The sequence below is a fragment of the Mustela lutreola genome, chromosome X (assembly GCF_030435805.1).
Source record: "Mustela lutreola isolate mMusLut2 chromosome X, mMusLut2.pri, whole genome shotgun sequence".
Lineage (NCBI taxonomy): Eukaryota > Metazoa > Chordata > Mammalia > Carnivora > Mustelidae > Mustela > Mustela lutreola.
In genome coordinates, this window is record NC_081308.1 from 62,851,015 (window position 1) to 62,874,524 (window position 23,510).

At 43.3% G+C, this 23,510-nt stretch overlaps 1 protein-coding gene across 2 annotated transcripts in view; it reads left to right on the plus strand.

Annotated features, from left to right (window-relative positions):
• The first annotated feature begins 354 nt into the window (after positions 1-354).
• The window catches only part of IGBP1 (immunoglobulin binding protein 1), a 29,346-nt gene continuing 6,190 nt past the window's right edge, over positions 355-23,510 (plus strand). The window contains exons 1-5 of one of the 2 annotated variants that reach the window (XM_059157248.1): positions 355-1,036; positions 1,403-1,696; positions 14,473-14,668; positions 16,493-16,572; positions 17,259-17,371. In XM_059157248.1, coding sequence (XP_059013231.1) covers positions 846-1,036; positions 1,403-1,696; positions 14,473-14,668; positions 16,493-16,572; positions 17,259-17,371 — 874 coding nt within the window. In that variant the 5' untranslated portion in view covers positions 355-845. The remainder of the gene's footprint in view (positions 1,037-1,402; positions 1,697-14,472; positions 14,669-16,492; positions 16,573-17,258; positions 17,372-23,510) is intronic. The other variant, XM_059157247.1, reaches the window with a different exon arrangement.

Sequence of the window (23,510 nt, forward strand, 5' to 3'; positions counted from 1 at the left end):
GGCTTGGCGGGGGGAGGGAGTTCAAGGAAGATACCTTCGAGAGGAAGCTGGCTGTGGAGTGAGTAGAATTGTGAGGGATGCGTGTGTGTGTGTGTGTGTGTGTGTGAGTGCGTGTGGGTGGGTGGGTGGTAGCGGGCCACAGGGGTGTCTGAAGGAGGGGTGGGTGCGTGGTGGTGGGGGTGTGTAGGAGCGGGGCCGAAAGGAAGTAGGTGTTCAGGTTGTGAGTGCGGGTGTGTAGGAGGGATGACGTGGAGGGGAAGAGGGCGGGCGGGAATTGGCTGGAAGGAGCCCGGGGCTCTAGCGGCTAGACGCACGGAAGCCGGATGGGGGCGCCACTGGCACTTCGCACTCGCGCGCGGCGATGACCGAAACCCCGGGCGCGGCCTGGTGGTTGGGGCTGCTGGCTGCCCCGGCCCCTCCACCGAGGAAGCGCATCGCGAGGTCAGGCGCGCACCCGGCCGGCTCCCGCAGCGCGCCCGCTCCCGCTCTGAATTCAACTTTGTCCCGCCGGGGCGCTAAGCTCAGAGCCAGTGGAACTTCCCAGGCTGGCGTCGGCGACGAGGAGTGACCCGTAAATCAGCACGAAAGGCTGTGCTTGCTTGCTTGCTTTCAGCAGATGCCTAAAACTTGCGATAGGCAGCAGCCCGCAAAGATGAGTCCATGGAAACGGTTGCCAGGGTCGGCGAACAGCGGCTTCCGGAAGTCCTCTAAAGCTTTGGTAACAATAGAGCGACTGGACCAATGCGGCGCTCCTTCCGGTTTCGTGCCTGCTCGCAGAGTTCTTCTTTGCCAAGTTTCCCTTTGACCCCGGAAGTGAGGTCTTTCGCGTTCCTCCCTCCCCCAAGATGGCAACAGCCGAAGACGAGCTGCTGCTGCCGCGGCTCCCCGAGCTGTTCGAAACCAGCAAGCAGCTTCTAGACGAAGTGGAAGTAGCGACTGAACCCACCGGTTCGCGAGTGATCCAGGAAAAGGTGTTCAAGGGACTAGACCTCCTTAAGAAGGCTTCCGAAATGTTATCGCAGCTCGACTTGTTCAGGTATGGGGGACAGGGTAATAACGGTTGAGAATGGAGGTAATAATGGTTACCAAGGGTGGAGTCATGGAGCCTGGGTGGAGGAGACCCTTTAAAAAGGCCTGGGAACCTTTTATTCCTACCTCCCTTCGCGATCTGATGTACATTGTTTACATTCTCCACCTGTCTTCCAGACAGTTGATATCCCACGACTCTGCTTCCTAGGGTTGGCTGTTTGCACAGGCCTTGGGTGTGAGCGGTCCGCCACTTTCACTCCCCCTGCCTTCTCCCTCCACACACCCACCGCAGCCTTCCAGTCCCCCCCGGGAAGCAAGGGTCACAGTGTGAATGGCCGTCCAGGCTTCACAGCCTCCTCTTTGCTCTTTCCAGCCGAAACGAAGATTTGGAAGAGATTGCTTCCACCGACCTGAAGTACCTGATGGTGCCAGCATTTCAAGGAGCGCTCACCATGAAACAAGTCAACCCCAGCAAGCGTCTAGATCATTTGCAGTGGGCTCGAGAACACTTTTTAAACTACTTAATTCAGTGCCAGTACTATCATGTGGCAGAGTTTGAGCTGCCCAAAACCAAGAACAACTCAACTGATAATGGCACTGCTAGTTCCTCCATGGCCTATCCTAGCCTCGCTGCTATGGCATCGCAGAGACAGGCTAAAATAGAGAGGTGGGTCAATAGCTATGCTCTTGAGGACTGCCCATTGGCCCTGCTGTTGGGGGGGGTGCATGTTTTGGGGGTGGCGGGGAGGGGAACAGTGGTGTCTCTCGTTTGGTTTCTACTGAGCATTAGGCCTCTGCTTTTGATGAGGTGCTCATACCTAACCACCAGGCCCTGCCACCAGGAGGGTAGATATCTCTGAAGGGCCTGTAGTTATAATCCATCTATAATCCACTGAGTGAGAAGTTCTGTTCAAACAGAGTAATGGATCAGGTGTGTAATATCCTGAACTAATCTTAGTCCTAGCATAGCTTCATGTGCCCTTGAACAGGTTGCTTACTCTCAGTCTTTTTTTTTTTTTTAGATTTATTTATTTTTTTGACAGAGATCACAAGTAAACAGAGAGGCAGGTGGTGGGGGGTAGCGGGGAAGCAGCCTCCCTGCTGAGCAGAGAGCCCAATGTGGGGCTTGATCCTAGGACCCTGAGACCATGACCTGAGCCGAAGGCAGAGGCTTAACCCACTGAGCCACACAGGTGCCCGCTTACTCTCAGTCTTAAAAAAAAAAAACATTAAATGAGTGCTTACAGTGTCTAGGAGCTACTCTAGGCACTGGAAATACAAAGCGAGTACGGGTGTTCAGATGAGTGTGGGTGGAGGTCTCCACCTTGCAGGGCTATATAGTCTGGAGAGGTATTGAAGCAAAGTAGCAGTATAAAATGATGTGATAGATAAATGCACAGGTACTGTGAGAGCAGACAGGAGGGGAACCTAACCAAAGAGGGAGCAGCAGAGAGAAGCCTCCCTGGCAAAGGTGACTCCTGTGATGAGTTGTTTAAGGAGGGGTAAGAATACTACCTAGAGGAAGAGAAAAGGAGGGCATTAGCCAGCAGATGTTAGTAAAGCCACCGGGCATTAAAGAGCACAGTGCTGGGGTGCGGATGTGTGGGTGGGGAACAACTGTAAGCAATCAGATGATGCTGGAACAACTGTAAGCAATCAGATGATGCTAGAACATAAAGTGGGGTGGTAGAGAAGAGGAAGGAAGGATGCTGAAGAATATTGTGGGGTCCAGACCAAGGAGAGCTTGGGATGCGAGGAAGGTGAAGGAACAGCCCTGCTGCTAAGAACTTGGGAAGGAATCTGAATCCCAGTTCCACCATTTGATCAGTCTAACATTGGGTAAGGTGCTTCATCTCTTGGTGGCCTTCATTTCCCGAGCTATAAAATTGGATAATAATAATAGGTCTTTCTTCCTAAAGTAGTTTGGAAGTTTAAAAGAGAAATACATAAAAAGCCCTTAGCACCATGGCAGGTGCAGTGAGTACTCAAAGTTGGCTGTTGTTCTGTCTTTGTAGCTGAGTACAGGTTGTGGAGTCAGAGGCCTGGGTCTGAGACCCAGCTTTACTTATAAGCAACCAGACTTTGGGCAACTTATCTAGCCCATCTGAGCCTCAGAATTCCTCACGGATGAAATCATGCACAAGTCACAAGGGTCCCATCTTGTAGGATCAAGAAATGTAACTAATAAAAGCCCAGAAAACAGCACAGCATCTGGCACATAGTTAATATTCTGTGACTGTCACCTACTAGCAGGCCATACTGAAGAACCTAAACTTTGGTTCATGACTGGGATCCACTGGAGGCTTTTGGTTTTGGGGATTTTTAAAGAGTTGAGTGATCGTCTTTGCATTTTGAGCAGTACACACGGGCAGTGGTTAGGAAGCAGTGGGACAGAGTTAGGTCACAAATGACAAGGTCTCACTACAGCAATGGCAGAAGAGATGAGGGGGATATATTTATTTAGAAGGATTGAAGCTGCAGAAAACCTGGCGATCTGTTAGTTTTGGGAAGTGGTGTAGATGGAGGCAACAAGGAAGAGGTCCATGTTTCTGTCATAGGTGCATGGCTTATGTAACTCACTAAGATAGAGAATAGAGGAGGAAGAACAAATCGGGGTGGGAAAGCATAGGAATTCAGTACTGAGCTGTGCTGCATTTAAGGTGTGTAGGAGTCATCCAAGTAGAGATATCGGGTAGTGTGTGGCTCAGAGGAGAGGTCTGGGCTAAAGACTACAGAGCCGATACTTGATCCATTCACTTGACATATATGTTTTGAGCCTTTCTAGTGGGCCAGGAACTGTTCTAAGTCATGGAGAATCAGATGAAATCCATGCCCTCATCAAGCTTTTATTTTGGTGGAGGAGTCAGACAATGCACTAATAAATAATCATGGAATTTTAGGTTGTATGGCCTATGAAGGAATAATGAAGTATGGTTCAGGGTTTGCAACAGTGAGCAATTTTGGAGGAACTGGGATAGACTGATAGGATGTGGAATTCAGCATTCCATCTTTTTGTTGTTGTTCACCCTAATTATTTTTTTTAAATTTTTTATAAACATATGTATTTTTATCCCCAGGAGTACAAGTCTGTGAATTGCCAGGTTTACACACTTCACAGCACTCACCATAGCACATACCCTCCCCAATGTCCATAACCCGACCCCCCTCCCAAACCCCCTCCCCCCCGCAACCCTCAGTTTGTTTTGTGAGATTAAGAGTTTCTTATGGTTTGTCTCCCTCCCGATCCCATCTTGTTTCATTTATTCTTCTCCTACCCCCTTAACCCCCATGTTGCATCTCCATTTCCTCATATCAGGGAGATCATATGATAGTTGTCTTTCTCCGATTGACTTATTTCACTAAGCATGATACCCTCTAGTTCCATCCACATCGTCACAAATGGGAAGACTTCATTTCTTTTGATGGCTGCATAGTATTCCATTGTGTATGTATACCACATCTTCTTTATCCATTCATCTGTTGATGGACATCTAGGTTCTTTCCATAGTTTGGCTATTGTAGACATTGCTGCTATATAAACATTCGGGTGCACGTGCCCCTTCGGATCACTGCGTTTGTGTCTTTATGGTAGATACCCAGTAGTGCAATTGCTGGGTCGTAGGATATTTCTATTTTCAACATTTTGAGGAACCTCCAAGCTGTTTTGCAGAATGGTTGCACCAGCATGCATTCCCACCAACAGTGTAGGAGGGTTCCCCTTTCTCCACATCCTCACCAGCATCTGTCATTTCCTGACTTGTTAATTTTAGCCATTCTGAGTGGTGTGAGGTGATATCTCATTGTAGTTTTGATTTGTATTTCCCTGATGCCAAGTGATGTGGAGCACTTTTTCATGTGTCTGTTAGCCATCTGGATGTCTTCTTTGCAGAAATGTCTGTTCATGTCTTCTGCCCATTTCTTGATTGGATTATTTGTTCTTTGGGTGTTGAGTTTGATAACTTCTTTATAGATTTTGAACACTAGCCCTTTATCTGATATGTCGTTTGCAAATATCTTCTCCCATTCCGTCAGCTGTCTTTTGGTTTTGTTAACTGTTTCCTTTGCTGCGCAAAAGCTTTTGATCTTGATGAAATCCCAATAGTTCATTTTTGTCCTTGCTTCCCTTGCCTTTGGCGATGTTCCTAGGAAGATGTTGCTGCGGCTGAGGTCGAAGAGGTTGCTGCCTGTGTTCTCCTCAAGGATTTTGATGGATTCCTTTCTCACATTGAGGTCCTTTATCCATTTTGAGTCTATTTTCATGTGTGGTGTAAGGAAATGGTCCAATTTCATTTTTCTGCATGTGGCTATCCAATTTTCCCAATACCATTTATTGAAGAGGCTGTCTTTATTCCATTGGACATGCTTTCCTGCTTTGTCAAAGATGAGTTGACCATTGAGTTGAGGGTCTATTTCTGGGCTCTCTATTCTGTTCCATTGATCTATGTGTCTGTTTTTGTGCCAGTAACATGCTGTCTTGATGATGACAGCTTTGTAACAGAGTTTGAAGTCCGGAATTGTGATGCCACCAACTTTGGCCTTCTTTTTCGATACTCCTTTGGCTATTCGAGGTCTTTTCTGGTTCCATATAAATTTTAGGGTTATTTGTTACATTTCTTTGAAAAAAATGGATGGTATTTTGATAGGAATTGCATTAAATATGTAGATTGCTTTAGGTAGCATAGACATTTTCACAATATTTGTTCTTCCAATCCAGGAGCATGGAACATTTTTCTATTTCTTTGTGTCTTCCTCAATTTCTTTCATGAGGACTTTATAGTTTTCTGAGTATAGATTCTTAGCCTCTTTGATTAGGTTTATTCCTAGGTATCTTATGGTTTTGGGTGCAATTGTAAATTGGATTGACTCCTTAATTTCTCTTTCTTCTGTCTTATTGTTGGTGTAGAGAAATGCAACTGATTTCTGTGCATTGACTTTATATCCTGACACTTTACTGAAATCCTGTGTAAGTTCTAGCAGATTTGGAGTGGAGTCTTTTGGGTTTTCCACATATAGTATCATATCATCTGCAAAGAGTGATAATTTGACTTTTTCTTTGCCGATTTGGATGCCTTTAATTTCCTTTTGTTGTCTGATTGCTGAGGCTAGGACTTCTGTGTTGAATAGCGGTGGTGATAATGGACATCCCTGCTGTGTTCCTGACCTTAGCGGAAAAGCTTTCAGTTTTTCTCCATTGAGAATGATATTTGCGGTGGGCTTTTCATAGATGGCTTTGATAATATTGAGGTATGTGCCCTCTGTCCCTACACTTTGAAGAGTTTTGATCAGGAAGGGATGCTGTACTTTGTCAAATGATTTTTCAGCATCTATTGAGAGTATCATATGGTTCTTGTTCTTTCTTTTTTTTAATTTTTTTTATAAACATATATTTTTATCCCCAGGGGTACAGGTCTGTGAATTGCCAGGCTTATTGTTCTTTCTTTTATTAACGTATTGATTCACATTGATTTGTGGATGTTGAACCAACCTTGCAGCCCTGTAATCCCACTTGGTCATGGTGAATAATCCTTTTAATGTACTGTTGGATCCTATTGGCTAGTATTTTGGTGAGAATTTTTGCATCTGTGTTCATCAAGGATATTGGTCTATAGTTCTCTTTTTTGATGGGATCCTTGTCTGGTTTTGGGATCAAGGTGATGCTGGCCTCATAAAATGAGTTTGGAAGTTTTCCTTCCATTTCTATTTTTTGGAACAGTTTCAGGAGAATAGGAATTAGTTCTTCTTTAAACATTTGGTTAAAATTCCCCTGAGAAGCTGTCTGGCCCTGGGCTTTTGCTTGGAGATTTTTGATGACTGTTTCAATCTCCTTACTGGCTATGGGTCTGTTCAGGTTTTCTATTTCTCCCTGGTTCAGTTGTGGTAGTTTATATGTCTCTAGAAATGCATCCATTTCTTCCAGATTGTCAAATTTGTTTGTGTACAGTTGCTGATAGTATGTTCTTATAATTGTTTGTATTTCTTTGGTGTTACTGTGATCTCTCCTCTTTCATTCATGATTTTATTTATTTGGGTCCTTTCTCTTTTCTGTTTGATAGTCTGGCCAGGGGTTTATCAATCTTACTAATTCTTTCAGAAAACCAGCTCCTATTTTCATTGATTTGTTCTGTTGGTTTTTTTGTTTCTATTTCATTGATTTCTGCTCTGATCTTTATTATTTCTCTTCTCCTGCTGGGTTTAGGGTTTTTTTCTTGTTCTTTCTCCAGCTCCTTTAGGTGTAGGGTTAGGTTGTATACTTGAGACCTTTCTTGTTTCTTGAGAAAGGCTTGTATCGCTATATATTTTCCTCTCAGGACTGCCTTTGCTGTGTCCCACAGATTTTGAACCATTGTGTTTTCATTATCATTTGTTTCCATGAATTTTTTCAATTCTTCTTTAATTTCCTGGTTGACCCATTCATTCTTTAGAAGGATGCTGTTTAGTCTCCATGTATTTGGGTTCTTTCCAAATTTCCTCTTGTGGTTGAGTTCTAGCTTCAGAGCATTGTGGTCTGAAAATATGCAGGGAATGATCCCAATCTTTTGATACCGGTTGAGTCCTGATTTAGGACCCAGGATGTGATCTATTCTGGAGTATGTTCCATGTGCACCAGAGAAGAATGTGTATTCTGTTGCTTTGGGATGAAATGTTCTGAATATATCTGTGATGTCCATCTGGTCCAGTGTGTCATTTAAGGCCTTTATTTCCTTGTTGATCTTTTGCTTGGATGATCTGTCCATTTCAGCGAGGGGAGTGTTAAAGTCCCCTAATATTATTGTATTATTGTTGATGTGTTTCTTTGATTTTGTTATTAATTGGTTTATATAGTTGGCTGCTCCCACGTTAGGGGCATAGATATTTAAAATTGTTAGATCTTCTTGTTGGACAGATCCTTTGAGTATGATATAGTGTCCTTCCTCATCTATTATTATAGTCTTTGGCTTAAAATCTAATTGATCTGATATAAGGATTGCCACCCATGCTTTCTTCTGATGTCCATTAGCATGGTATATTGTTTTCCACCCCCTCACTTTAAATCTGGAGGTGTCATCGGGTCTGAAATGAGTTTCTTGTAGGCAACATATAGATGGGTTTTGTTTTTTTATCCATTCTGATACCCTGTGTCTTTGCATTGGGGCATTTAGCCCATTAACATTCAGGGTAACTATTGAGCGATATGAGTTTAGTGCCATTGTATTGCCTGTAAGGTGACTGTTACTGTATATTGTCTCTGTTCCTTTCTGATCTACTACTTTTAGGCTCTCTCTTTGCTTAGAGGACCCCTTTCAATATTTCCTGTAGAGCTGGTTTGGTGTTTGCAAATTCTTTCAGTTTTTGTTTGTCCTGGAAGCTTTTTATCTCTCCTTCTATTTTCAATGATAGCCTAGCTGAGCATCCCATCTTTTGTCAGAATATGGGGGTGGCCCGTTGGCAGGTAGCAGGTGGTTTAAACAGTGAGTTTGGTACCCAGATAATTATGGTACACCCAGAAACTGGACTGTAAGTGCCACAGGGATACAGGGCTGTAGAGAAAGACTAGGGAATGAGCACATCTGGTTGGAGGGATGAGGACAAGGTTTCAGCATATAATGCATTTGAGATGAACCTAGAATTGTGCTTAAAAACAGAAATTACAGATTTTTCTGAATGTAAACGTAATAATACTCATTGTAGAAAGTTTGAATACCCGTATTTTTTTTTAATTAAAAAGGTCTCAGTTCCAGCATGCAGAGATGATCTTTGTTAACTTGCTGATGTATTTTCCTTCCAGATATATAGTTATTTTAGGTAATAAATTTGGAATAATACTGTATATATAGTTTTTTATCCTTTTCAAACCTAACATTGTGAACATTTCTCCGTGTCTTTTGAAACCATGATATTTAATGGTTACCTGATATGCCATCCCATAGTTGTACCATTATCATTCAAACTAATCTTTTATTGTCAAATACTTAGACCATGTATAGGTTCCAGGTTTCAGATTTGTTTTTGTTTGTTTTCATTCTTCTAAGTAGCCTTGGGACAGACATCTTTAATTGCATCTGTCACTGTTTCCTTAGGATAGATTTCTAGGACCAGTGCCTAGATCAAAGGGTTTGAGTACTTGAAGACTCTTGAGGGTAGCAACATTGCTTCCCACAATAACACAGCTTTGGAATACATCCCACTGCATTGGCCTAGATGTTAACACTTAGAAAATCCAATTGGGATACCAAAAAAGGTATCTCATTGTTTTTATTTGCATTTCTTTGCCTAGAAAGCTTGGTCTTTGAACATTCCTTAAAAATGTCTGCAAGACAAAATAATAGTGTTCTCTCAATGCTAATGGCTCCCACCTGTACATCACCAGCCCAGACCTTTCCTGATCCTCAGCCTCATACTTCCAACACCCTACATGGATGTTTCACAGACATCTCAAACTTAACATGGCCTCAGCTGAACCCTTGGCTTTTTAATCCCCAGAGTGCCCCCACACCCAGGGCTTCACCATCTCAGTGAGTGGCACCGCCATTCACCCAGATGTTTAAGCCAGCAGCTAGGAGTTAGCCTCAGTTCCTCCCTTCTGACTCTCCAGCTCCGGTCCACCATGAAGAATGAGTCTTAAATCCTGTTTCTTGAGTTCTCCATGGTCGCACCTCAGTGCAGGCCCCTAGCACTTCACCTGGAAGAGCCATCCCACTAACTCCAAAGTCCTGCCCAGTCTGGCACCTGCTTCTCTTCCATCTTGCCTTGTTGACTGGATTCTAGCCGCAATCGCCTTCCTCCGATCCTTTGCACAGACCCAACTCCTTCCTTTTATAGTCTTTGTACATGTTCTTTTTGCATGAAATGCCCTTTGTTTTTCTGTCTTCCTGGGCCTTGTCTTTCTCCTCTACTGGAATGTATACTCCTTGACGGCAGGAGCGGCCTCTCTCTTGATCGCAGTGGTGTGTCTAGCACAGGGCCCCGCACATAGGAGGTGCTCAGGCAGCACTTACTGTTGACAAGCAGGAGGAATAACAAGAGCAGGGGCCCCAGCAGAGTAATTTGAGGTACGTACAGGGCGTGCAGACCAGTCTAGTTTGGAAGAAGCTGGGAGTACTCTGGTCAGAGATCTGCAGAAGGAAGTGATATGTACAGAATCCAGAAAGGGAAGAGAGTGGCAGAAAGACAAATTATCACATTATAATAGCACTTCAGCTGGGAAAAGTGATAAAAGTGAAATGAGAGCTGTCAGAGGTATTACTTGTGCAAGAAGCATTGATAGGATTAGAAACCGCATTATTGAGATCCTTTTTATTTTCAGTTAAGTCCTCCCTCCTCCCCAACACCACGACTTTACGCACTGAGGCCATCCTACACAAAACACCCAAGTGGTATATTCTCTCTTAAAACCCGTCCTCTCTATTCTGATTGCCATCTCTGAGAGTGTGAGTCTGGTTGATTAGCTGTGCCAGAAACAGGGGAGTAGAAGCTGGGTGAGCCATGAGTCTGGTGTTCTCACAGAACTGAGATTCTGAAGTGACAGCCAGGTACGTGTCCATCAGTAGATGGACGTATAACTGAAACTTAGGAGACTGGTATCTGGTGCTAAAACTTCAGGAGCTTTGGGGGGTATGGATTACTGAGGGAAAACACGTAGCGAGAAAAAAAGCCAAGGATAAAAATTGGGCACGTTAAGGGAGGAGAAAGAGGCCGGAAAGCAATCAAGAGGTCAGAGACTCAGCAGGGGGCTTACAGAAGCCTGGGGAAGAGAGAGCAAATGACTCCTACTCTTTGAAACTTCCCCATGTCAAGCCCCCTCCCAGATACTGTAGCACCTAAATTGGTCATTCTCTCAACTGGAAACTCCCAGAGGTCAGAGACCTGGACTCACTGCATCTTTAGTATCCTAATGTATCATTGTCCTTGGGGACCCAACCCAGTCAGTGGATCATAGTAGATATATGAAGTAGCTTGGGAGGACCAGATATGGTGTTCATCAGAAAAATGGAAGCAATGTGGTGTTGCACATAAAGCCTGGACTTTGGAGTCAGATGGACCTGGAGCAGCCAGTCCAGTTTCTTCCACTTAACAGATGGGGCATCACCTAACCCCTCCTGGCCTCCTCTTTCCCATCCCCTGACAGTATCTGTATCCTGTCGCCACTTATGAAGGACTTTCATGTGTATTGTTCCATCTGATCTTCTTAACCCCAGGAAGTGGATCTTCTCATCTCCATTTTAGAGCTAAGGAAGTGGGTTACGAGAATTTACTTGTCCAAACTTAACACACCTTGAAAGTGTCCAGGCTACAATTTAAACTGAGGTCTTCAAATTCCCAGTTCTCTACAATATAGCACGGAAGAGAGAAAAGTGATCCTTTGAAAGGATAGAACATGTCTTGAGGGAAGGTGTTCTCTAAGATAGGGGAAAAGGCCTCAGTAGAGTGAAAAGTTGCAACTGCTGTTGACAGGATGATTGACAGAGTGAGGCCTGGGGAGATGTGGGTAGGGACAGGATCGATAGCAAAAGTGGAATGGTAAAGACCTTGCCCTGGTGAAGACAGGGTTAGCTCCTACTTAAAGCCAATGAAGGGTGAAATTACAGAGATTGTAAGGGAAAGAGGGATACTGAATTCTGTATCATTTGGCCGTCTGGTGAGTGTGATGGGGGTGTGGAATCCAGAAAAGATAAACAGAAGGACAGCTGAGCACGAGTGACCATTCGGCTGAAGTTTGATCATTTGAATATGTCGTTGACTCATTTGACTCAAATTTGTCCTTCGTTAGCTCTCTGCAGCAGTCTGAGAACAGATCAAGGAAATGGGGACCGTTTTCCAGAGTCAGATGGGTGACAGGCATTGGGGATTCTAAGATGGTAGGGAGTGTTTCCATGTAATGTCTCGCCATGGGAAATCTAAAACAGTGATGAAGGGCCTAGGGCAGTGGTTTTCAGTCTGTTCCTCAGAACTCGGAAGAATCCACCGCAGTGCCGGGGTAGAGGCAATGTTGGGAGCTCTCCTCTTGCTTTAACTAAGGTGGATTTTTATCTGTTTATTACTTATTGGAGTTCCAGATAAGTTCTCATAAGAAGAAAGAGTTCTTTGGCTAAGACCAAAAGGTTTAAAAAAAAAAAAAAAAACCACTGGCCTAAAAAAAGCAGGAGTGGAAGAGCTAAAGTTTCAAAGATGACCAGAGTGAAGTCACAGAAGCAAGGACATGAAGAAGCAGCCTATGAGCAAGGTTAGACCGCAAGTACGCAAGCATAAGAACCTTATCCTAAAGGACCAGTAGACTGACCCAGAAATTACCATGGATTATATACATTCTAAGGCCCTGGTAGGTTTGTTGGTTTTTTTTTTTTTCCTGCTGTAGGTACATCCAGGAAAGAGGGTAGGGGTAAGAGTGGGGCCAGAATTAAATGTTCTCAAGTGATACCTGTAATAGCGTTCGTGAACTAGGAGTTTCCCTTTGTGGCGTTTCGCTCAGAGGCTACTGATGTTGGTGCTGGGACGGTTATTTGTAACATCACATAAACTGTTCCACTTGTTGGGTAAAAGGATCAGAAGAGCCTAAGAGGTTTGTATAATAAAGAACGGCTCCAGAGCAGTGGTTCTTGACTTTTCGCGGGTTATGGATCTTGATAATCTGATAAAAACTATAGACCTCCAAAAAAAAAAAAACCTGGAGACCTCTCCCAGGTCCAAAAAAAAAAAAAACTTTTGCATATCTCAGGGAATTCAGGGCCCCCCTCCTGCCAGACTCTATCCGTGGACCTCAGGTTAAGAACTCCAGATTGGGGTGAACACCTGCAGAGAGGCATCTGATTCTGGAGATCCAGAGTGGGGTTCCAGTCATGGCTATTTTGAAAGACTTCTCTTGGAAATCGTGGAACTTTTCCTCGACTTCTCTCTCTCTCCCTCTCTCTCTCTCTTTCTCTCTCTCCCTCAAGCCCTTAACATCCAGTACATCTGTTTTACATTTTAAATACATCCACATCTCACCACCTCCCTATCTCAGGTGACTATCTCTCAGCTAGATGATAACAGCATCCACTTAGTTGATTTCTCCACTTCCCTCCTTGCCTCCCCTCCCCCACAGGCCACACTCCGCACCACAGCCAGAGTGGCCCATATAAAAAAAGTTTTCGTGTCACTGTATTCGCGTTATGTATTCTCTTCAAAAGCCTCCAGTGGCTTTCCTGTCTCAAAATATCATGGTATTTGGTATTGAGGGTCTTACAGCCTACAGGGTTCTAGAAATTGTAGCCATGGCTATCCCTCTTCTCTCATTTGCTGTCATTCTTCTTCACTCCATGCCAGCCACACTGGCCTACTTTCTAGTTCTCAGACACTGCAAACCAAGCTCTCTCCCACTCTGGGACCATTACACTTCCTACCCCACTCCCAACCCAGGGAAGCCTCTTTCACATATTGGCGAGGCTTGCTTCCTGATTGAAGTCTGCTCCAATGTCACCTCCTCCTGATGGCCTCGTATGTAATAGCACTTTTCCTCTTGTGCCATCATTCTGTCCACTCTACCTTGCCTTTTGCTTCTTCATGGCACTTATCACCACCCGACCCATCATCCCTTCTTGTCAGCTTCCCCTAGAATGAGAGCTTGAGGAGAACACGGACTTCCTTGTCTACACTGCTACGTGTCCGGCACTGAGCACAGTGCCAGTCACATGGTAGGTACTCAGTAAGTACTTTTCAGGTGAATGAACGCCTTCTGGAAAAGGCAAGGCAGGATTGTTGTGAGTCTTTAAATTATATTAGGACAAGGCAGGGGCACCTGGCTGGCTTGGTCAGTAGTAGAGCATGTGACTCTTGATCTCAGGGTCGTAGGTTCAAGCCCCATGTTGGGTATAAAGCTTAATTTAATGTGATCATATAAATAAAAGCACTTAGCATAGCACTTGTCCTTGAGAAAAATACAAGAGACTATTTCCTTGGTTCACACAATAAGATTTCCTTAGTAAAAGGACCAGCCAGAAGACCTAAGATTGTTTTTCCCAGAAGAAAAGAAGAGATGACCACTTTTTTTAGGCTCTTTCCTAAGGAATTCCCGCATCAGTGGCAGGTAAACAACCCCCAAGATTCTGTGATTCTTTGAAGTGGCAGTTCCCCTAATGGATGTTGATACTAAGTATCCAACTTAGTAACGGTCGATGTAATGAAATTACTGAGGGACTCACATCTCTAAAGATGATGGGGTTGGAGGGAGTGGCTCAGATCAGGTTACTTCTCTATTTTTCTGGCTTTGGGAGGTATTCGGCCCTGCTGATCCCTTCCTTGCCCTGGCAGTCTTGAGGACTTGCAGCCTTGGTGGCAAGTTCTGGGGTATTGAATCTGTATTTTTGCCCAAGCGGAAACCGGCATATTTACTGCTTGGTCACTTGGAAAAGGGAAACTCTTACTGTGGCCTTCTTTGAAGGAATACCTCTTTATTTTGAAGTTCATGGGCAATGCTTTTCTGTGGAACAGATACAGGCAGAAGAAGGAAGTGGAGCATAGGTTGTCTGCACTGAAATCTGCTGTGGAAACTGGTCAAGCAGATGATGAGCGTGTTCGTGAGTATTACCTCCTTCACCTTCGAAGGTGGATTGGTATCAGCTTAGAAGAGATTGAGAGCATTGACCAGGAGATGAAGATCCTGAGAGAAAAAGACTCCTCACCAGAGGTAAGGCTGCTCACCGCCTATACAGCTCAAAAAGCTGCTTTCAGTAGATTAGAATGTTCAACAGGGGAGCGATTGAGGTAAAATCCAAGTTTGAAGTCTCCATAAAATCACTGTCCCTTTTAAGCTTAGTGGAGAAAGGCTGAATTCAGATCGACTAGGGTAGCCTTCTCTCCAGCTTATGGTGGTATTCCCCAGTGCTTCCTTACCTGTGACATGCTAATAGCCATGTGTAATTTTGTGACCTAAGTTGGTTTGGGCTGTGGGAAGTCCTGACCACTGAAGGAATGCATAGGAAAGGTTGGCTTTTAAAATCTGTGCTTGACTGTAATAACCAAAGGAGACGAGGAACAGGATGGGAAGGGAGAGGGAAAGTGTCATTGGAGGAGGGAGAGAGAAGACTAGAAAGAAGAAAATAAAAGGAATGATCGCGAATATATTTAGGTTGGGGGAGGAATCCGATTTTAACCTTACATGGTGATGCACTCTCACACCCTTAGTCCCCTCAGGTATGAGACACAGAAGGACTTCTCCACACACAAAGTGTTGGGTATACTGGTAAAAACCTGCCGTGACACAGCTTTGGCTGTCTTTGAAAATTGTCACCCTGTTTTGGAGCCACTGCTTCAAAAGATTAGGCCCTGCTCCCACTTCCTTTTTGGTTCAGGATCCCAGCATGGGTTGAGTTGAATTCATCAGCTTGCCACAGGCATTGATTTAAGTCCTCAGAGAAACCTCTTCCTAATTTGACTTGTAATCATTAGCCCAGAAGCTTAGACCTCTGGGTAACATCAACCTCATTCCTCCTGGTAAAGGATCAAAGCATAAACAGTATTCTGAGGCCATAAGGCCCCAGAGCCTATCTAGGTGAATGGCTTTCAGGTGTTTTGAGGCTGGACTTTTCTGTGTCCTCCCTTTCCCTGTCTGTCATCGTCGTTGTTGAATGTGCCCTTACTTGGTATTGGGATTGGCTCTGGAAGTGATGAACCTAGACCCAGGCGAATACCTTTTTTCTTTTTTTTTTTTTTTTTTTTTTTTTTTAAAGATTTTATTTATTTATTTGACAGAGAAATCACAAGTAGATGGAGAGGCAGACAGAGAGAGAGAGAGAGGGAAGCAGGCTCCCTGCTGAGCAGAGAGCCCGATGCGGGACTCGATCCCAGGACTCTGAGATCATGACCTGAGCCGAAGGCAGCGGCTTAACCCACTGAGCCACCCAGGCGCCCCAGCGAATACCTTTTTTCTGACCAGACTTTGTTTCCATATGCCCCTGGGGAACCCAGGTTCCTTCAAATATTTCTGTATGCCACTGTATGAAAACTAACAACACATTCATTCCCCCTTGCCTTTGGGAACACCCTCTTCTAAAAACCTAGGAGTTCTTGACAGTTAATTGCATAATGACGTTGGAGGGGGGTTTCAGAAGAAGGGTCTCCATGATTCATCTTTAGCACTGAAGGCCAGGCTGAGGAAAGGGATTCAGGTTCAGCTCAAGGGATTTAGCTGGACCACGGAAAAAGCCTTTGGAATCTCCTCCTTTGGAGGGGAGATTGTAAAGTCAGGGAAACTTTTTTTTTTAATTTTGGTGAGGTGATTTCTGGGAGAGCTTTCTCTTCCTCTTCATTCAGCCAGGTCCTCCGCGCTCCTCAGGAGAGCTGAGCAGCCTCCGCCGTTAGTATTCTGCTGCTGTCTCTGAGAGACCGAGAAATAGGGAGTGGGCAGAGTTTGACTCCAGGGCTTTTCAAGCGCCAGAAGACTTAAGAGCCTGCGTAGCAGGGTAGGCAGAGTGGCAGAAATGCACTTGTAATCACTTAATTTCCTTTCCAGGCATCAACTTCTCATTCAGCTCGTCAGGACAGACCTCCAATGAAACCCTTTGTTCTCACACGGAATGTGGCCCAAGCCAAGTAAGTAGTACTGAAAAGCCCCCTGCTTTTGGGATTCCATTGGGTGCATGAGTAACAGATAGAATGGGCACTGTGGGAAGGCCACTTGCTCGCCTGTGGTGGCTGTTCTTTCATCAGAGGGATGTAGCTTGAATATATATGTCTCTCTTCATCAGACGTTTCCCTCACAAACTCAAGCTTAACAGTAGGCCCAAAAGGAAACTGACAAAAATAAATAAATCAGAAGGAGAAAAGGAATCTCATGGAGAATTGCATACTTCACTTGTTTCCCATTATTGCTTTCAGCTGCAATTCTCAAAAGGACATATTTACCTATGAAGGATTTAATTCTGAGTTCCGGAGAGGCTTTTCCACATGGTGGCAGGAAAGTCTCCTTCCTCTGTGTACCTTTTAGACCCACCAACTATAAATACCCCTTCCACATTGTCATTGCCACTTTGTGGGACAGTGGCCCCTGGGATTGTTTTCTGGGTGATGATCCTGAGCTATTTATCTTCTCATGAAAGCCCTTTAAGGCACCTTCCTAGATGTCCGTTTTTACATATCTTCACAGGAGTTTACACAGCTCCTCAGAAGATAGCTGGGCAGGGGAGCAAGGATGAAACAGACACAGGTTTTGTCACTAAAGAGGCTTTTGAATAGTGCTGTTTCTGTTTGGTTTTCTAAATGTAATGTGATTCTTGCAGAGTATTTGGAGCTGGTTATCCAAGTCTGGCATCTATGACGGTGAATGACTGGTACGATCAGCATCGGAAATATGGAGCATTACCAGATCAGGGCATAGCCAAGACACCACCAGGTAAGACGGGGTAGGAAGAAAGTAGTTACACTTTTGGTTCCTTGCTCCCTAGCAATTAAATTCAGACCAAGTGTTGTTGCCCTTTAGGAGCAGAAGTAATCTGGACAAAGATGCTAAGCAGTATTTTTTGTTTTATCTATTATGGAGATAAGTAGCAGGTGATTCTGGGAGGTTGGGAGCAGTGGCTGCATGATTTTGGAATCCTTTCAGATGTCCTGGCATTAAAAACAGACTAAGCAGCTAGATAGCAAAAGCAAAAGTGCCATGGATGGCAGTTCCACTTCTGGTAATGGCGGAGTAGGTTGTATTGAGGACAGTCCCTCCCACAGACAACAACTACGAACTGAAGAAGTTAAAACAACCACCCAGAGGAGCTAGAGAATGCCCAAGAGCAGACACAGGCGGAGGGCAGTCAACACTTAGAAGAAAGGAGAAGGTGTAGTTGGAATTTCCTGAGGGCAGGGTCTTTGACTTAACGGTATTCTTGGTGCCCAGCTTGATAATTAGGTCATGGTACATACTTAGATGCATCTTTGGATGGGAAAGGTGGAGAGGGTGGCCATTATAAAGATGAAAGCAATATGATGTATTAGAAAAAGCTTGGACAGACCTGGGGTAACCTATTATTCCTGCCGCTTAATAGATAGGACATCACCTAGCCCCTCTGAGCCTCTGTTCCCTTATCTTGTATATTATCTCATTTGATCCTCCTAACAACCCTGTGAGGCAGGTGCTCTTATCCCCATATTAGGATGAGGAAATGGTGTCTGAGAATTGACTACACAAAGTCAGCGTAGCTAGAAAGTGGCCAGAGTAGGATTTGAATTTGGGTCCTAAAATTCATAATTCCAGGGCTGTTTCCACTATAGCACAGAGAAGAGAAGAGTGGTCATTTGGAAGGCTTTCCTGTTTTTTACAGCTTCTCACCCATTGGCAGTCTGCAGTTGTGGTGACATGGGGGTAGGTGAAACTTGGATAGGAAGGTACAGTCTTACTGGTTAAGAAATGAGAGAAATGAGACGATATCCCATAAAGGAGAGGACCACAGAGGAGGAGCCCTGATTCTCTACATGCATCTCGCCTAAGTCTCAGGCTGACACCTAAGCTGTGCATGCCCGGGTAAGCTTCCTAGATAGGGCTGAGATAACTGATGGGAGGATTCAGCTGCTGCCCGATGCAGAGGTAAGAGAATTTAGAATTTTTGGTTCTAGACAAATTAACTTCCTGCTAAAATGAAAAATCAGTACTCTTTAAAGGAACGAAACAGAATTAATTCAGAGTCTCTACAACATACCATTCACAGGGTCTGGGGTGTAATCCTAAACCACTATGTATTGAGGAAGGAAAATGTGACTTATACTCAAGAGAAAAGGCAGTCAGTGGAGACCAATCCTAGATGATGCAGATGTTGAAATTAGCAGATAAGGACTTTAAAGCAGCAATTTGCATGACCAAGGGCAGAGGGGAAAATGTGCTTGTAAAGAATGAAAAATCTTATCAGGTAATATCTAATATAATTTTATATTTACAAACATATCTGCTACCCAGAGGCAAGTATTATTTTAGCCCATGTGGACCACTGACCCCTCTTGAAATTATAACATACACATTCCTCAGACATTGTGGGTAGACTTTCAGATATCTTGACTTATTTCTGGACATGCAGCGTGTTTATAAATCTCTTAATCTTTAGCAATAATTAGAAAACACCTCCTGTTTTAAAACACTTCACAAGTTCTACTTAGTGTCAGCCATTGCCGACACCCTGTCACTAAAGAATCCAGGAATATCTGGTATGTTGCAAGCTTTCAAGATAGCCTGAACTTTAAAAAGTTGTGACCGTCAGTTGTGTCTGATGGATGTAAATTTGCGTCCTAGTTCACTTTGAATCAGAAGCTAAAACCTTGAGCCTTACTTTGCCTTATTGGTGGGTAATAACTGAAAATAAACATGCTCACAAAAAGAAACAAGGAAAAAGAAACAGCAGCAAAGTAGGAACTATGCACAAGAAATTCTGAAACTGTAAAGTACAGTAACTCGTTTGGAAACCTATTAGATGAGCTTAATAGCAACTTCTCAGTGACAAAAGACAGTGTCATTTAACTCAAAGATAGATCAGTACCAGTTGGGCAGTCTGAAGAACAAAAAATTGGAAAAAAGTGAAGCAGAGCCTCTGTGACCTGTGGAATAAGGTAAGAAGTTCAATCGTATGTGCAGTTGAAATACCAGTAGGAAAGGAGAGAGTGAGCGAGAAGGGGCCAGAAAAAAAAATTGAAGAAAAGATGGCTGAAATGTTCCCTAAATCAGTGAAACACAAATTTACAAATTCAGAAACCTAATCAAGCCCCAGGCAAGTTAAATTACAAAGAAAACCACACATAGGCACGTCATAGTCAGACTGCTGAAATCAAAGAAAAAGAGAAACTCTTGAAAGCATCAAGGGGTAAAGTACACGTTACACTTAGAAAAACAATGATGCAAGTTGTTTCTGAGTTCCCATTAGAAACAGTGGGAGCCAGAGACAGTGGAACTACATCTCGTAAGTTTTGGGGGTGGAGGGACCTGTCGTCCCAGACTTATAGACATTGAAAATATCCAAAAAAATGAAGGCATAATTAAGACATTTTCAGATAAAGCTAAAGGAATTCTTCACCAGGAAACTGGCGTTATGAGAAACTCTGAAGGAAGCTCCTTGGGCTGAAGGGAATGAACTACATATGGCTTCTTTAGGGAAAAATTATATTATTGTCCAGTGGGGATTATACTATATGTAGATGTACTACATATGACAGCCATAGCAACAATGATGGACTAGATGGAACCATTTTTTGTTAGATTCTTTCATTTTATGTCAAGTGGTACATCTATTGCTGTGTAACAAATTACTCCACAATGTCAACAACTTAAAATTATTAATAAACATTATTGTCACATATTTTCTGAAGTTGAGGAATCTAGGATCAACTTCACTGGGTGATTCTGGCTTAGGATCTCCTAAGGTTGCAGTCAAGCTGTCAGCTGGGGCAGCAGTATTCTGAGAGCTTGACTGAGGCTGGAGGATCTGCTTCCAGCTCATTGGCTCATTCATGTGGCTGTTGGCAGGAGACTTCCCCTTGTGGGTCCCCCCATGGGGTTGCTCACAGCTAGGAGCTTCCCTTCACCCAGAGTGATCTGAGTGAGAATGATCAGGATAGAAGCCCCCGTATCGTTTATAACCTAACATTGGAAGTGACACAGCATGACTTATGCCATATTCTGTTAGTCACATAGTATGGGAGAGGACTCCATAAAAGCATGAATACCAGGAGGCTGAGATAGGTGGGCTCCGTCTTTGAGGCTACCTCCCACATGGTTCAACATTAGCTCTAAGTAGACTGGAAAGTTAGGAAGGAATATTGTATTACCTAGAGCAACCACTTAAAAAATAATCTTCAAGGGGCGCCTGGGTGGCTCAGTCGGTTGAACATCCAACTCTTTATTTCAGCTCAGGTCATGATTTCAGGGTCATGAGATGAAGGCCTGTGTCGGGCTCATGCCTTCTGCTTGGCCTGCTCCCTCTCCCTCTGCTGCTTCCCCTGCTCACACCCCCCCCCATAAGTAAATAAAATCTTTTTAAGAAATAATGCATCAAGATGATAAGAAGACAAGCCACAGACTGGCAGAAAATATTTACCAAAGACACATCTGATAAAAGACTCTTATCTAAAACATATAAAGAATTCTTAAAACTCAATAATCGGGGAACAGACACACCCCCCAGTTAAAAAATAGGCAGAAGACCTAAATAGATACCTTACCAAAGAAAACTCCAGAGGGCAAAGAAGCATATGAAAAGAAGCTCAACGTCACATACCATTAGGGAATTGCAAATTAAAACAACAATGATACCACTAGACCCATCTAAGAATGGCCAAAATCCCAAACACTGACAACACCAAATGCTGGTATGGATATGGAACTAGAGGGACACCAATTCACTGCCAATCGCGATGCCACGTGGTACAGCCACTTTGGAAGACAGTTTCTTACAAAACTAAACATACTTTTACCGTATGATCCAGCAATCCTACTCCTTGATGTGTACCCAGATGAGTTGAAAACTGAGGTCCACACAAAAACCTACACACGTGGTTATGGCAGCTTCATTCGTAATTGCCAAAACTTAGAGCAAACCAAGATGTCCTCAGTAGATTGAATGGATAAAGAGGGGTACATCTAGACACTAGAACAGTATCCAAAGAAGAAGAAAAAGAAGAAAAGCAAGAATGAATAGAGAGGCAAAAAAAAACAACAGATGAGTCGAACAGAAAACCAATAGCAGAATGGCAGATCCCACTCCAGTCATATCAGTAATTATCCTAAATGTAAATGGAATAAACCTCTGAATTTGAAATCAAAGATTGATTTCAGGCAAACAGTATTGTCCAAAGTCCACAGTTTACAATAGGGTTCTTTCTAGGTGGTGTATATTCTATGAGTTTGGAAAAGTGTATATGACACGTATCCACTATTTCCGTTCATTGTGGGTCCATTGATTGTAACAAATATACCACTCTGGTACAGGATGTTGATAGTGGAGAAAGCTATGCCTCTATGGGAGCAGGGAGTATATGGCAACAATGTGTATTTTCCATTCAGTTTTACTGTTAACCTAAAACTACTCTAAAAAGTAAAGTCAATTTAAAAAAATAAGGCAAAGAGATAAAGCTATAAAGTCAGTAGAGGAAAAAAGAAGCAAGCAAGCAAGAATGAATAGAGAGGCAAAAAAAAAAAAAAATCAAAAAACAGATGAGGCGAACAGAAAACCAATAGCGGAATGGCAGATCCCACTCCAGTCATATCAGTAATTATCCTAAATGTAAATGGAATAAACCTCCGAATTAGAAATCAGAGATTGATTTCAGGCTCAGCTGCATGCTGTCTACAAGAGATGCATTTTAATTACAAAGGCACAGCTTGGTTGAAAGTGAAAAGATGAAAAAGGATCTACCAGACTGACAGTAAGCATAAGAGAGCTATAGTAGGCATACTAACGTCAGATAAGGTAGACTTCAAGACAGAAGGTGTTACAAGAGTATTTCATACCAATAAAAGGAGCAATTTATCTGGAAGACTAACAGTGAAAAACATGTTCATGGCTAATAAGCTTTTTTAAATTATATGAATTAAAAATTGACAGACTGAAATGATGAAACAGACAAATCCACAGTCATAGTTGGAGAGTGACTACTTCTCTTTCACTAATTGAAAGAATTACTAGACAAAAGATCAGGAAGGACATAGATGATCTGGACAACACTAGCAGCCACCTTAACCTGTTCCACATGTATAGAACAATATATCCGACAACCACAAAATACACCTCTCTCCAATGCTCATGGCACATTCACCAAAAGTGGCGCTATTCTGGACCATCAAAACAGTCTCTATAAGTTTCAGAGATTGAAATCACACTGACACAGAGATTGAAATCACACTATGTTCTCTGACCACAGTGGAATTAGCAATCAGTAACAACATACCTAGGAAGTCTTCAAAATATTTAATTTAAGCAGCATACTTCTAAACAACTCATGGGGCAAAAAAGAAATCACAAAAATGATGAGAAAATCTTTCTAACTGATTGACAATGGAAATACATTACAGTTTGTGGCATGCGATTAAAGCCATGCTGACAGGGAAATGTGTAATTTTCAGTACTTGTGTTAGGAAAAAAGAGAAACAGTAAGTTGATTACCTAAGCTTCTAGCTGAAGAAGTTGGAGAAAACAAGAAGAGCAGCATTATTTGTAATACCCCAAGCTGGATGCTACTCAAATGCCCAGACTTAGTAGAATTGATAAAGAAATCTGGGTGTGTTCACATAATAAAATACTATTTAGCAATAAGCTTAAACTCCCTCTAGTTCTTGAGCAATCAGTGGCAAATACAGCAGAATTTTGCAGATGTGATTGTGAGTGAGAAAAGCCGGACACAAGAATATAGACTGTGTGAGTCCATTCATATGAAGTGCACAAACAGCTGAAACTTGTATAGGCTGGTTAAAGGCCAGTATAGTGTTCACCCTTAGTGGGGGATCATGAATGGCGTTGGACCTGAGGGGGACCTCTGTGGAGTTAGTGCTTTGCATCTGATCTGAG